This window comes from Xyrauchen texanus, chromosome 1 (genome assembly GCF_025860055.1).
Source record: "Xyrauchen texanus isolate HMW12.3.18 chromosome 1, RBS_HiC_50CHRs, whole genome shotgun sequence".
NCBI lineage: Eukaryota > Metazoa > Chordata > Actinopteri > Cypriniformes > Catostomidae > Xyrauchen > Xyrauchen texanus.
Window position 1 is genome coordinate 63851099 of NC_068276.1, and position 13512 is coordinate 63864610.

Here is a 13512-nt window from a genome sequence, read left to right on the forward strand (position 1 = left end):
ATCATTTATTATACCATGTTGAATATGCCAAAGTCGAGAATGGGAATTAAAAACTAGCTGTTTTTGTGTGTGTGTGTGTGTGTGTGTGTGTGTGTGTGTGTGTGTGTGTGTGTGTGTCTTAAAATGCAAATGAGCTGCTGCTCCCGCCCCGTATACAGAATAGGGCGGAGCTTTGACATCTCTGCTTGGGATAATTAGCAACACACACAGATACTGTTACAGTGTTCGCTATACGCTATAATGAAACAACACAAACAAACATGTCCGTCGGCAGTGCCCGTCAACAGTTGTGGGCGGGGCCTGTATAGTGATGTCATATTGTACAGAATCTGCGAATGGCTTGTCCTGAGACAGTGCTTATGATTAATGGGGATTAAAACAAAAGCTCTGGGTGGATTTATATCTTTATAGGGTGGTTGTTGACCAAGACCGCACCTTTATTTGTATAAATTGTTCTCTGTTTGAGTACATATATAAGAGATTGGACTTGACTGGTCCGCAGATATGGAGTTTCTGGAAGTGCTTACTGAGGGGCTGGAGCGAGTCCTCCTGGTGAGGGGCGGAGGCAGTGAGGTCATCACCATTTACTCCTGATAGCCAATCAGCTTCTGTCGCAGGAGAGCATTACAAAGGGAAGAATGTCCGATCGATCGCTTTCTTCTTTTTATGGTTATCATCGGCTGCGTCTACAAGAACCTCCACGCCAACGCATCTTAACCGTGCGACTTTGATTTAAAGTTGGCGGCAGTGTAACGTTCTGCCCAAAAGCAGTGTTTGATTTGACATATTTGGCATTATGTTTGTGTCTGAATATTTGTGCATGTGAAAACAGGCGTACAGCTCTTTCAGGACATCATCGTACATGTGATCAACCGGACCAATGGTATGAGAGCGCACACACACGCCGCGGGACGAGCCGTGTGCTCCACAGACTGACTCGGGGCTGAAGCGCTTCATACGGGACCTGTAGTGCGTTTGGGAGGTGTGCTTGTTCAAGGGATAGATTCCTGTGTAGTGTGCTGCAGGCGTGTGATTGTGATCATACATGTTCTGCATGGAGTGACATGTTTTAATAAATGACAGAATTGTAGCAATACTGTATTTCACATCCAGCCAATAATTCAAGCATTCATTGCACTAATATTTGGATGTACATACACATTTAACACTATTATTGTCTCCTGGGAAACACGGCAGCGTCCTGTCTGCATCGGCATCATTCCTGAAATTACTGTATTTTCCGGCCCGGCTTTATTTGTGGGAATGTCTTAATGCAAATGTACAAGTTTTTATCTCCTTGTTTTTTGTATCATTAATTGCTTCTATGTTGTGCAGGGATTGTGAGTTTGTTTTGGTCACAGTTTTGTTTTAGTTTTTTGGTCTTTTTTTAAAATCCCGAATGAAAAATCTGCTGTTTTTATCACGTTAGTAAATAAAAAGAAAAGACTTTAATGCATCTCTTTTAAAAATCCCACCATGGAAGTTGTTTTTTTATTCTATTTTTGAGAAGCACTTTAAAATGAACGTAAACGCAATTTAAACACATTTTTTTTTATTATTATTATTATTGCTGAGAACATTAAACAAAACGTACAGTACATAATATCAATAACAATTATAAAAAAACGACAACAATAAAACAAGACAATACATTCAAAATCTCAGAAACAGTTGGTCAAGTTTAGGATCAAAGTACATATTTTCAAATCAACAATAAATCGGACAATACTTTAATCATAAATTGTGATTCTTTACCTCATATTATGCTCAAAAAATTTGATTGACAGGTGATGTCTGTATCTAAAAGGTGATTGGCTCTTTTAACCGTAAGGCGGGACTTCCTTTCAACATCCGTTGGGCGTTCCAATTTCTCCCATTAATGTTATTTGAAGTGGCCCGTCTCTGCTAAATAATCTCTGTTTTAGTGTGATAAAGTCGCTTACTAACATTTTCTGTGGAAAGTTATGTACAATTTTACAACTTTGATGCTAAATGTCCTAATTATTTATTTGAATTTATATTTCAAATAACGCAAGAGTTTTAACAGAAACAAATATTTTGTGGTATTCAACAGTATGACAGAAATGCGTCGATTGAGATTAACTTGAATAGTGCCCATATGTATTACTAAATGTATCTTTTTAATGTCAATAAAACTATTGAAACTTGTTTTTAGCCACCACTAAAATAAAATATAGGCTATTTTATAATGACAGAAAAACTGTGAAAGCAACTTGCGTTTTTCCAAACAGACGAATTTCTGTGTTGTCCGAAAGTTTGTTTTTAACCGATAGTTTCAATGGTGATTTTTTTGCGATGGTGATTTTCTGTAAGGGGCGGGGCCACGATGTGACGTCACCTCCGCGCACCCGTCCAACCCGGAAGTCCGGGTGCCATGATGTACGATATATTTTGATTATTTTTTCCTAGTCACAATCGCTTTGATCGGACTGAAAGAAAAAAGACGTGTCGATTGCAGGGCGAGCATGGAGGTAAGAAGACCGTTAAAAGACAGAAGTCGACAGTAGAAGTGGTTAATGTGTTTAGAAGCCTTTTGTGCCCTGCCCATCCAATATAAACTCCCCAGAAACTCTCCCTAGATACATTCAGTGCCAATACTCTAGGGGACTATATATATATTTAACCCTTTAAAGTGACACTATATATATATATATATATATATATATATATATATATATATGTATATCATATACACACACACCTGAACAAATGCGGCTTAGTAGTAGCTTAATGTACATTGCATTGGTTTAAACGGGGGCTACAATTGTAAACATGGGTTTGTTTGGTCGAGATTTGTTTTATAATGTCCTAGTTAGCATACATCGTCTTGTCCAACAATAACAACTTGCTGTAGTTTAAGTGTTAATTATATCGCCAAAATATGGAGTGTGTTTTATGTCTACGCTCTTCATTAGGCCATGGGTCATACCATTAGCGCGTTTGTGGGGGTGACTTAGGTTAATAGTAAACAAATAATATACTTAAGCCTGGTGACGGCGTATTCCGCTCACTTTGGTGGTGTGCGAGAAAGGTATTTGGGCTTCTGTATGAATGAAATATGTCTATGCAGTATGACTGGTTTAATGTTATTGATCAGACACGACCCCTGCACGGTGTGGTCCCAGATTCCGCAATCCTGCGGCACGCGACCCATGTAGCGATGAGCTCAGACAGAAAACCGAATCGGACCGATAAATCGTGTTTCTATTGTCTCGTTTTGAAGGCGATTGCTTGTTATAGAAACATCTGCCTGTCTGTACTGATGCACGGTCTCGTTGTTCGCTGTTTTGGATAACGTCATGCACATTTTCCATGTGCTGTCATATCGATACGCATCGAAGGCGGAATTATCGGGATTATCGGACGGGACAGATTTTTGTTTGTGTTTTTATGCTGTAATATGTGTTTTTGTTAGTGTTTAACATCTATAGAGGGTCATTTTGTATGTGTCTGATCGCTAACACAGTGCTCGTCAGGCATGAAGTCGCCCAAAATGATCAGACACGTGTCCGATTCGGTCCTCGGGACGTCACATTGTCACTTTTGACACCTGCGTTTTAGTTTTTTACATTGATACTCCGTTACGCTCAGACGCGCGTCATGGACCTGAATTTTTACTCTGATTTATCGGACGGAACCGGGCAGCCAGGTGATGCGGCGTTCTTGGATCCTCAGGCATTTAACGGATTTGACACCGTTCAGAAGGTGACCGGGTCGCACTAAAGAGTATCATGGTACCCAGGGTTCAAGCAGGGGCGATTCCACCATCTCAATCTTAGGGGGGGTCAAGCCCCAAATGCACTTTAACATGCACACATTTAATGTATTTCACCCTGTTGCATAGATGGGTTGTTTTTTATATATGTTGTGGCATAGTAACGATTACCGCAGAGGTTCCAGTGAGACACTTTCAATGGAAGTGTATTTTTTGTGTGTCTTGTTCAGTTCCCAGGCGGCAATGACAACTACCTGGCGATCAGCGGAGAGGGTCACCACTTCCTGTCGTCTTCAGAGGTACTGCCCCACACACACACACATACTGCTAATGCTCAAGAGTGTTTGTAAGTCAAGCCCCTGTATGGGGTCAATGAGCATCCACAGGCAGTATGGCTGCATAAAACACACTCACAATTATCTCCATCTCTAGACGTTTCACACTCCCAGTTTGGGCGATGAGGAGTTTGAGATTCCGCCCATCTCCCTTGACCCTGAATCCGCCCTCAGCGTCTCCGATGTCGTTTCTCACTTCGGCGAATTGGGCGACGCTGGACCCTCATCGGGCATTCCGGGGAATGCAGTGGTTGGCGAGAACGATCCGTCGTTCGCTTCGACATTTGTGAACGCCCCCTCACAGGGTCTGGAGCACCTGAGTCTGATGAGTCAACAGGGCGGTGGGCCGATGCTCGGCTCCACACTGGGAATGGTAGAGCTCTGTTTATGATCATTACTATTAGAGGTAGACCGATATATCGGTTTTACAGAGTAATCAGTGCCAATAGTTGCCTTTAGGAACTGTCGGTTATGGGGAAATGGTTGCACAATGCTGCATATCTACAGCTGGGATTTTATTCATTCTGGACTCTGTCTGTGACCATCATAGTTAGGAAAGAATTAGATTTATTTTATTGAGTGTGTGAGTGATTGTGAGAGCGAGAGAGAGTGTGTGAGAGTGTGTGAATGAGTGGGTGTGATCATAAAGAGTTTTTGTGTTGTGACATTTTCACAGCGCCTAAACACCTTTTCCCCTAGTGCGCATGACCACAACAATGTTCTCTCATCAGCGTCTCAGTCACGTCTTCACCGGTCCTTTAGATTCTGATGTGTAATCATTCACAATTTAAATGTGTCATTTTTGTCACGTTGTCTTACTGTCATCCAAATAATGTGACGATGTAAAACGTTTTAACAGATTTCATTTTCTTTGTGGCAGGTTTTGAGAATGCCCCCTTTGTGATGATGGCTGAAACTCGACGCTAAAAAATGAATTCAATGATTTCATAATGTGCCGATTAATTAATCGCATATAATCAATATTTACTGAGGAAGCCCCACATGTCATGATAATTTTGCATGTAATAATTCAAATAATTTCAGATATAATTATAATATTTCCATCGCAGGATATTGGCCATCCCATTGGTTCGCAGTTCAGTAGCTCCTCCCCAATGACCATAGATGTCCCGCTGAGTGACATGAACCACGGCCTGTTGGGACACAATCAGCTGACCACGATTGACCAATCAGAACTCAGCGCTCAGCTCGGGCTCAGTCTGGGTGGCGGTGCTATCCTGCCTCGCTCGCAGTCACCTGACCAGCCGCTGTCCGCCACTGGTTCGCCATCTGATTCAATGCAGGACGACGACATGGACGATTTCAGACGGGTGGGTTTGCCCCTTCATTCCTATTGGTGGTATTATGGTTTTAGCAGTAATGGAAATGTTGGCCTTATGCTGACATGCATGTTTATAAATGTTTAAGTTCTCCATCTGTATCATCAGAACTTGATCTTGCTTGTTCCTCTCCCATCTGTGTTTCCGCTCTGGCTCAGAAGAGTGTTCTGGTGGATTCTCCCGTGTCCCTGTCCGTGTCGTCTGGGGTCATCTCTCTCTCGCCGTCTCTCTCTGACCAGCCCGCCACCCCGGTGGCAATCGCCGCCCCGCTACGGAAAGCAGGTGGCGGCGGGAAGAAAGGCAAGAAGAAGAAAGATCCGAACGAGCCGCAGAAACCCGTGTCCGCGTATGCGTTGTTTTTTAGAGACACGCAATCCGCCATCAAGGGCCAGAATCCTAACGCGACATTTGGGGAGGTGTCCAAGATCGTCGCCTCCATGTGGGATAGTTTGGGAGAGGAGCAGAAACAGGTGATCACAACTCCACACAATATATACAAGAGCCGCAGGTGCTACACAGCCAATGATTAACAATAATGGAAATAATAACAATATTAATAAATATAATATATATTCTAATATATAGCTGCCAGCCGCAGCACCAGTATGGCCACTGCACAACTCAAAGAGCTCATAATATACAGAGCAACACCACATGACGAACCGCACAAGGACAGAATCTAATCATAATAACTAAACTATTATATTATTACAACATTAATTACAATATTAATAAATCATAAAAAGAAATGTAAATGAATAATAATATAACAGTTACATTAACAATAATGGAAATAATAAAAATAATAAATGATGAAAATAAATACAATTAAATAATAATATAACAATTATATTTATAATAATTGAATAATAAATAATGAAAAGAAAAATAAATAAATAATAATATAACAATTATATTTATAATAATTGAAATAATAAATAATGAAAAGAAAAATAAATAATAATAATATAACAATTATATTTATAATAATTGAAATAATAAATAATGAAAAGAAATATAAATAAATAATAATAATATAACAATTATATTTATAATAATTGAAATAATAAATAATGAAAAGAAAAATAAATAAATAATAATAATATAACAATTATATTTATAATAATTGAAATAATAAATAATGAAAAGAAAAATAAATAAATAATAATAATATAACAATTATATTTATAATAATTGAAATAATGAAAAGAATAAATAAATAATAATAATACAACAATTATATTTATAATAATTGAAATAATAATGAAAAATAAATACATAAAAATAATATAACAATTATATTTATATTAATTGAACAATAAAATAATACATTGAGAAAATGTAATAAAAATAAATATCAATATAACAATTATATATTTATAGTAATATAAATAGTGCAAATAAGAAATAATAAAATAATAAATAAAAATAAATAATATTACCATTATATTTATTATAATAGAAATAATAAAGTTATAACAATAATAATAAATAATACAAAATATATAAATAATAATATAACTGTTATATTAACAATAATGGAAATAATAAAATAATAAAGGAGGAAAATAAATACAATCAATAAAATTAAATAATAATATAACAATTATATTTATAATAATTTAAATAATAGAAATAATAATGGTAATAATTCAGAAAAAATTTAATAAAAATAAATAGCAATATAACAATTATATATTTATAGTAATATAAATAGTGCAAATAATAAATAATAAATGATGAAATATAATAAATAAATAATATAACCATAATATTTATAATAACAGAAATAATAAAGTTATTTCAATAATAATACATAAGAAAAAGAAATATAATAATAATAATATAACAGTTATGTTAACAATAATGGAAATAATATAAATAATAATCAATAAATAATAACAGTATCCTTCGTCCCTCGCCGTGACTGGGCAGGCCAGATCAGGTATGGGCATAATGTGGACGGTCACGTGTTCATCTGGTGTCAAAGTTACAGATGTTCAGAACAAGATGTTGTTGCAGTTTAAATGACAGCGGGAACTTTTGAGCTCTGAAAGTTATTTTTACAGGACAGCTCTTATCTCAAACGTTCAAGGGGAATCTCATTCCCCATTATATGACCCAGTTAATTTACATATTTACCCGCCCAGATGAGCGTTTGACCAAGCACAGGTACTGTAAAGGACTGCTGTTATTGTATATATCGTGTCGAAGTTCCAGTGCTTGTGATGAAACTATAACCCAACTATTAACTTGTGATGCATTTGTATTTTACTTTCTCAGGTATACAAAAGGAAGACGGAAGTGGCGAAGAAGGAGTATCTCAAAGCACTGGCAGCTTATAAAGCCAGTCAGCTGTCTCAGGTGAGCCACAGATCTGTCAACATGTTTCAGAGTAAACAAGCAGCCGATGCCAGAGTTTAGCAGATACATCGCTGCATCTCTAGTGTTCACTCAAGTTTGTACATTTTCCTTCTTCTGAAAAATGTCAGCTTGCATCAATAATGTTTTTATATTTGTTACGTTTTCTTCAGCAGCCGACTATTGAAGTGTTCGACACTGCACCATCGCCACCGCCAGCCCCACGACCCACCGTCGCCCTGACCCCTGACCCTACGCCAACTGCCACCCCTACCCGCTCATCACGCATCCCGCTGCACGCACCGGACAACAACACCATCACTAACATCTGCACGTCCAACATCATATTAGACCTGCCGCAAGTCACCACGCGCTCGCGCACGGGGGCACACAAACCTGCGGCGAGCGCTCCTGCCCCGCGCGCTGCTGCCCACGCCCTGCCCATCGTTACAAAGATCGTCATTCCAAAGCAGCATGCGCAATCATCCGCGGCTTCGGCCGCCCGCCAGCCTCCGCCCCTCCAGCAGATGCAGAACACGCCCCCACCGCCCCGCCTGCAGCAGATGGTACATTCCCCAGCCCCGCCCCCTCTACAGGCGAAGCCGCGCGGAGGTGCGGCCGCCGGACAAGTCGTTGCCATGGCGCTGCCACCGCCTCTGCAAATCAAGATAGTCCCCGCCCTCGTGCAGACGGATTTGAGCGCTCCGATAATAGTGACGACCGTTGCCACGGCGCCGGTCGCGGAACCTGCTTCCGTTGTGGCCGCCCTGTCGCCATCGGCAACAGTAGAACTGGCTGAAGGAGAAGAAGGGGTGAGTACTCAGTAACAGATAGTCCCAAAAAACAAATATCGGCACAGATTAATTGGTGAAACCGATATATCGTTCTACCTCTTGTTATTTATCACTGTATTACTGTATACCGGCACATTTCTGTTTGTGGGTCCAGTTTAAAAAAAAAAACTTTATTTTTGATGCTTCACAGTTTCCAACCCAGTTTATTTCTCTTTAATTCCATCAGATGGAGGTGGAGTTGAATGTTTGTTCGACTTCAGACGCAACACCGTCAAATGCTCCCATTATGTGTGTGCGCGCCGGCTGCAACAACCCTCCGATAGAGAGTAAAGACTGGGACAGAGAATACTGCAGCAATGAGTGTGTGGCCACACACTGCAGGTACACACACACACACACACACAACTGTATATTCTTTTGAGTTAGTTTTTTCTTCGCAGCACTGAAGACTAACTTGGTTTGATCTGTGCTCTGTAAATATATAGTTGATTATTTTTCTGTTGTCGTCTACAGGGACGTCTTCATGGCCTGGTGTGCGATCAGAGGACAAAATTCAACCACCGTCACATAAAATCATAGGAACACGTGAGCGAGAGACGATAGACGGCGGTGCGTGACGTATGCTTGTGTAACGGCAAACTGAAAACTAGCATACGCACGCTTTCCACTGTTACATCCCATATCTGGACTTCAGGACTGGAGTCAGCGAGTAACAGCACTGATCATAATAGCACTTATAAACTGGAACCAATCAGGACCAGAGAACAGTGAGGCTCCATCATGGGACGACCAGAGAATGCTGTTTAAAGTGGGAATAATTTGAATATTTAAAACGTTTAGCATATGTTTAAATAACATAACCTAAACGTGCAACTGTGGTGTCACAATGGAGGATTCAAATGTTCAGTGTGTGTGCAAGAGCATGTAGGCCTGAAGCATAAGTATGTGGACTCATTGCTATTTATTTGGCATCCCAACCTGTGTGTGGGGTGGTGGGGGGTGTTTGCATCATTATTTATGTAGTCCATTGTCGCCAAAGGCTGCAGGTTCACCACTACCGGCGAAGAGTGGCAAACGTCCTGCAAACATTTGTGGCGAATTTCTGCATGCGAAAATAGTGAGAAATTTCAGGGTTTTCAGGGTAAATAACTCTATTGAAATCATGAATCTGTAATATGGTTAAAATAATTACAATTATAATACGACTTAAAAAGTAATCAATTACAGTAAAGTGTTACTGTATAATCCGATAACGCCCAACACTGACGGTAAAGTTACTTTTAAAGGTGTGTGCGGTTCGGCTGCATGTGTTATTCCGGTAGCTAGCTAAAGTGCCAACAGTTATCTTACTTGATGTAAATTGCTTCGCAAATATCTAAAGGTGTAAACTCACTGTAGACATGGTTTACAATACTAGCTGCTAATGCGAAAAAAACAACGCGTACATGTGTGCCGTTATTAATGCAACAATTAACAAAATTGAGCTTGCATCACTAATGTTTGTATTCATGGTTCAGGCCACAAGCGTGCGTGCGTGTGTGTGTGTGTTTGTGTGTGTGTGTTTGTGTGTGCGTGTGTGTGTGTGTGTGTGCGTGCGTGCGTGTGTGTGTGTGTGTTTGTCTGTGCGTGCGTGTGTGTGTGTTTGTCTGTGCGTGCGTGTGTGTGTGTTTGTGTGTGCGTGCGTGTGTGTGTTTGTGTGTGCGTGCGTGTGTTTGTGTGTGCGTGCGTGTGTGTGTTTGTGTGTGCGTGCGTGTGTGTGTGCGCGAGTGTGTGTGTTTGTGTGTGCGTGTGTGTGTGCGTGCGTGCGTGTGTTTGTGTGTGCGTGCGTGTGTGTGCGCGAGTGTGCGTTCATGTGAGTGAGAGTAGAAACTAATAATGAAAAGACAGTTGTAAAACAAAGTTTGTTTCATATTTTTGTCTTTGCATTCGGTGCTGTTAACTCAATTTTATTTTAATCAAGGGTCTGATCTGTTGTACTCCCATGATTGCTAAAACTTGTAGACAAAATGTCAGTTAGTAAATGTGTGAACTTGGTAGTTGCTACCACTTTCACATTCTTACACTGGTTAATTTATTCTGATTTTACTGGAGGAACCGTTTTAATATCTTATTAAATCCACTGGCAGTATAAAATGGTCATGCAGTGGAACATGAGAAATACCAGTCATGACAATACCAGTTTCATAGGAAGATGTGTTTATCTTTTCTTTCTTTTTTTTTGGCCTTTAATTTATTAATTATTTTGGACTCTGTAAGTGGACTGTTTTAATGTTTCTCTTATTTTGTCAGGAAATGTTTGAGATGATTAACAATCAAATAAAAACATTGGAATAAAACTGTAAATGTGTGTTTTCTTGGTCTTAGATAGACAGAGATAGTTTTAAAAGATGTAATAAAACAGCTTTTAATTAATCTCTTGTTTTAATAGCACTGTTAAATGTGACAGAATTTCTCTCTTTTGTTCATTTAGGCGCCCAGATGTACAAACTTTTCTTTTTTTATATTATTACAGTGTATTTATTAAACACATTATTTAACTAAAAGAATCAGAATGAGATTTATTGCCCAGTATTCTTACACGAACAAGGAATTTATCTTAATAAACAGAGTTGACCATTTAAGTAACAGAACTGACTATTGGATGGAGGGGGGTACAAACACCCTGCCCCATGACCGATCCCAACCCCCGAACCCCCTGCACAACCATGGACAAATATAGCTAGAGTAACATAAACAATAATTCATCAATGCAATAATATAATTAGGAGCAAACCTTCTAAGAGAACCATCATTCAAACGTCAACAAGCCCATCTTCACAAAAATGCCATGAAATGGGATCATGTATGTGCTCATTCTGGTGAAATACTGGCCCATATTTCCTTCTGTATTTCAACATGTCCTGATGCAACCTTGGTTGAATTCATCTTATAATGTCCTCATGAGGATACCTCAACACATCATCTCGTGTAGGCCAGTAGAAACGGTTTCTTCCCATGTTGTGCATACACTTGACCTTTGCACGCGTTTCACTGATTTCGAGAATGTTCCGGGATAGATGTCGTTATCGTATTTCAGGACGCACCAATGTCCAACAACATCTGGACACTCCCAACGGATTTCCACCTCTTGCTCTTCACTTGCTCCAAGAGGCTCAAATGCTAAATGTATGGTGGCTCTGGCACACAATTTGTGCTTTGTGGAGCAGAAGCAGCTCACATCACGATAAATCAGCTGGCCAGGTGAGACCGTTATTGTTTGATGCATCTGCATTGTTAAGGGCACAACAGGAAGTACTTTTGGCATTGCCTTAATTGCATTGTTGATTGTGTCTTCCTCAATGTAGAAGAGCTTCACTGATGTCTCTGCATCCAATAAGGCATGAAACAACTTCCGAGCATTAGGGATATCTCTCCCACAACTCACTAATCCATCAGCAGTACGTTTGAGCAATCCACCAGCTCCACCTGGAGCACCCTTGCCATGACTGGCCTCAAAAAATTCCATGTTCCAGCCATGAAGCGGTGCAGTTCAGTGCTGAATAGGAAAAAATTCCCCTTTTGCCGGTATTGAGGCATATTGATCACTTACATAGTACTTATATATTAGCAACTTCTCATTAAACACACATGTTCCATCAACTTTTGGTGCCCTTAGCTGTATGTACCAACATACACCACAGTGTCTACCAACCTCACTTTGTGTTTGTGTAGGCCTTTAGGACTCTGGGGTGACTCAAAGGGCTCTGAACTCTGTGGTGTGCTTACTCTTCTGGCTCTACTTACATTTATGCATTTGGCAGATGCTTTTATCCAAAGTGACTTACAGTGCACTTATTTACAGGGACAATCCCCCCGGAGCAACCTGGAGTTAAGTGTCTTGCTCAAGGACACAATGGTGGTGACTGTGGGGATCAAACCAGCAACCTTCTGATTACCAGATTACCAGTTATGTGCTTGGACCACTACACCACCACCACTCCTACTTGCAACCTGTGCCTCCCTCCAGTATCTCTGTTGTCTTCTTCTCTCCCCATCTCCTTGTTGCGCCTCCATCTTTCCCTGTCTTTTGCTAAGTTCTCTGCTCTTCTCTCTGGCTTGGCATCACGCCTCACCCGATACCTCTTCTGCTTCTCAGCAGCTGAGAGTGGCATATCTAAAGCAGACATGTGTACGATGAATTGTGATTGTAGCATTTCTGTCTTACACACACACACAAAGTGACATCATTTCCTGTAACTTAAATAGTTGTGGGAGATAATTCCACCAATTTAAAGGCAAAGTATGGTACGGTAACAGAATTGAGATTTATGGACACACATTTTTATAAGATAAAATTTATTTTTTAATAATTTAATGTTGTAGAATTAGGAAAATGACTATTAAGGGCATTTATTAATAAAATAAATAAAATATTACCAAAAGAAAATGTTAATAAAATATTTTGATTACTCAATGGTATATGATGGGAAATACATACCGACTAATTCGGACAACAAAAAATCATGATTTTCAGCTATATAAGACACTTTTTACAGAAAATATTATATTGTTATGGCCTGTAACATCTTGTGATCCTTGACAATGAGTAACAAACTATTAAAATAATAAAAATATAACCATTTAAAAAATAAGAAAATAAATAATGATTTTGGACACCAAATGTACCCGCAATTATAGTGCAAGGGAATGTAATAGCAGAAGAGGTGGGATATGTTGGATAAATGTAAATAGACTACTGTTTAAAAATTACTTTCAGTCACTTTATTAAACTGGAAAAGGCGCCTGCTTCACAGATTGCCTCATTTGGCCTGAGCGCGCGCTGCACACCCACGTGCTCAGCTACTTTCGCGCGCTTTTGAATGACACGAGATGGCGGGAAAAAGCCATGCAAGCGGACGGCGAGAAGTCGACGTCAGCATCAGGGCGCGCTTTACCCTGGAGAGAAA

At 39.7% G+C, this 13512-nt stretch overlaps 2 protein-coding genes across 7 annotated transcripts in view; both read left to right on the top strand.

Annotated features, from left to right (window-relative positions):
* Positions 1–1467, top strand: part of LOC127642969 (solute carrier family 12 member 6-like) — a 31827-nt gene extending 30360 nt beyond the window's left edge. For both annotated transcript variants that reach the window (XM_052125459.1, XM_052125466.1), the window contains one exon: positions 503–1467. In XM_052125459.1, coding sequence (XP_051981419.1) covers positions 503–594 — 92 coding nt within the window. In that variant the 3' untranslated portion in view covers positions 595–1467. The remainder of the gene's footprint in view (positions 1–502) is intronic.
* Positions 1468–2368: 901 nt separating this feature from the next.
* LOC127643050 (TOX high mobility group box family member 4-B-like) lies at positions 2369–9560 on the top strand. Of its 5 annotated transcripts, none has more exons than XM_052125626.1 (9): positions 2369–2492; positions 3967–4035; positions 4169–4444; positions 5142–5402; positions 5570–5881; positions 7695–7775; positions 7946–8584; positions 8793–8947; positions 9080–9560. In XM_052125626.1, exons 1-9 carry the CDS (start codon positions 2487–2489, stop codon positions 9135–9137), a joined length of 1857 nt encoding a protein of 618 aa, XP_051981586.1. In that variant the 5' UTR covers positions 2369–2486; the 3' UTR covers positions 9138–9560. The 5 variants fall into 5 exon arrangements, with proteins under 5 accessions (XP_051981586.1, XP_051981562.1, XP_051981552.1 ...); XM_052125602.1 differs by lacking the exon at positions 2369–2492 and adding an exon at positions 2997–3726 and having other exon boundaries at positions 7949–8584; XM_052125592.1 differs by lacking the exon at positions 2369–2492 and adding an exon at positions 2999–3726.
* Positions 9561–13512: the final 3952 nt, after the last annotated feature.